The 2,277-nt window shown below is 34.5% G+C and overlaps 1 protein-coding gene across 1 annotated transcript in view; it reads right to left on the reverse strand.

Annotated features, from left to right (window-relative positions):
• CD36 (CD36 molecule (thrombospondin receptor)) overlaps positions 1-2,277 on the reverse strand; it is a 22,696-nt gene that overhangs the window by 947 nt on the left and 19,472 nt on the right. Inside the window, 2 exon segments of the mRNA XM_009070415.1 lie at positions 195-268; positions 1,526-1,644. Of these exon segments, the coding sequence (XP_009068663.1) occupies positions 195-268; positions 1,526-1,644 (193 nt within the window).

Consider the following 2,277-nt stretch of genomic DNA (forward strand, 5'->3'; position numbering starts at 1 on the left):
TGGGCAGTGTCTTTCTCAGGAAAGTTTGCTCTTTTGCTGGAGTTTATGTTCTCTGAAAAGTCATGACTGACTTTTTTAGGAAGGCTTTGAGCAAACATTTTTACTCCTTCTTCTCGTAGCCATTTCTACTGACATAGACCAATCAGCCCTCTTGAAAAAAGTCTTTAAAAACAGAATAATGAAGCAAGACTTACTCAATTTTTGCTGCAGGTTGCACAAGGAGGTTTACTTGCAGCCTTTTTGCAAATTGTAGTGTGAAACCAGTGATCTAAAACCAGGAAAAAAAAGCCACATTAATTGAAACTTTTTAATTGGTGCTGATGGCTAGAATACAGACTGTGTCAAAAAGCACTTCGGGATTACTTTATCCTTATGTTTTGAAGAATGAAATTATTATGAGGTTTTAATGTTTCTAAGGGTCTCTCATTTGTCAAAAATTTCTCATGTTATGGCTTTACCATAATTACTTTTTTAATTTACATTTAAAACTGAAGGGAAAAAAAAGTTAAAAATACTAAATCAGTCATTAAATGCTGCATATAAAAATATGTTTTAGAGTTTCCTTCCACCAGAAATAAGCTAAATTTTCTTTTTCAAAAATAAAGATGTTTAACTTGCATAGGGCTGAAAACAAACTTTTCATATCAGGACAAACACATCAAAACAAAGTTCAGGTCCTTTCTTCATCTCCTTTTTTTCCCCTCTGTCTTCTGCAAATATAAGATAGGGTGTAATTCTTGAAAATTTTGTATCAGATTTAGGAAAAACTGGTTGATGTTTCAGGTGAAACAGATTTAACTTCATTTCTCCTCATTGAAGTTACATGACTAAAAATATTTTAGTGAGAAATTCTGAAGTTTCATTCAAATTCAGAGCAAAATCAAATTTTGAAGCCTTAGAATTCATTATATTATTCAGAAGACTTTGGTAGATACAGTTAAGGATCTGAACCACCGGAACAGAAAGAGAGGTAAATTTGGAAGCAATCAAAGCTGTCCTAAATTCATTCAGTTTGGGAGCTCTGTTGGACAATTCAAGTCACAAAGACAATATTAAATCTGTTGTAGATCATTCTGTACAGAGTTCTAGTGATTTTCTTGGAAAAAAAATCTGATCTATGTTTATTTTGTATCAATGAGATAGTAATTGTTCAATAATGGCTAGTTATAAAACATAAAAAAAGTGTAGAGGAAACAGAAATTTCATAGAACATCTTCTCAAAGTACTTAAGGGTGATACAAAAGTTGCAGCATACTTCACAGTTCACAGAATCTATTCCATCCCACATTCCCAATAAGTAAAAATCAAAACTTATTTTCCAAATTTTGAAGGTCAGAATGAGACAAACTTCTGCCCTAAATTTCCCCTGCTAAAACCATACCATTTTTGTGGGCAGCTCTTACAAAAGCAAGCATGAAAATATTGTATCTTCTGCTTGTCCCTCTGGTAAAAGAACAACTCTACTACTATGAAATTTAAACATTGCAAGTTTACCTAAGTGCAATTATTAAATATTTGGACTTACAGGCTCTATGTCTAGGAACGTCTCATGCTCCTTCTCATTTGGGCTCAGGCCTTCCACATCATGCAGTATAGATTCACTTGCATGAAGAAAATGAGGGAGAGAGATAAATACTGGTCTTCCTATTTGAAAAAAAAAGCAAACTCTTTTGAATCATTAAGCCTTGTAACAGTGCTCATCTTCTGACATAGCTTTCCAAACATAGCTTTGTTTTATAGATGTACAATCTTGATTAAAATGTTAATAGTTTAACACCACCACCCCCAAAAAATAAACATATAAATTGAGTGTTTCCCTGATTTTATGGTCATAAGGAAAATTTGAATGGTGAAATAACTTGTAGTTATAAATCCTGCCTGTCAGTGGAGCTGGCAGCACTCTCATTTTCATGCTGAAATGAGAACCTGTCACTGTTTCCTCCACGTTCAATGATCTTGTTTTAGTAGAAAGCAAACCTAAAGGGACTTCATGCCATCCACTCCCAGCCATATGTAGACTCTGTATATATTTATTTTATTATCCCAGCACTCTTCTAGATCAATAGTGTCCCTCAGTCTCTGAATGTGTATGTAAGTGTGCACATACCTCCTGCACTGTGTGGGAATTGCCAGAAATACAAGGACCTTGATGCTGGAGGATATGGTTTAGGATTTAAGGGTTACAGCAGGTTAATGGTTGGACTCGATGATCTTAGAGATCTCCTCCAACCTTGATGATTCTATGATTCTGTGTGTGGCTTTTATAAAGTCCCCCTC

This window comes from Acanthisitta chloris, unplaced genomic scaffold, assembly GCF_000695815.1.
Source record: "Acanthisitta chloris isolate BGI_N310 unplaced genomic scaffold, ASM69581v1 scaffold2532, whole genome shotgun sequence".
NCBI lineage: Eukaryota > Metazoa > Chordata > Aves > Passeriformes > Acanthisittidae > Acanthisitta > Acanthisitta chloris.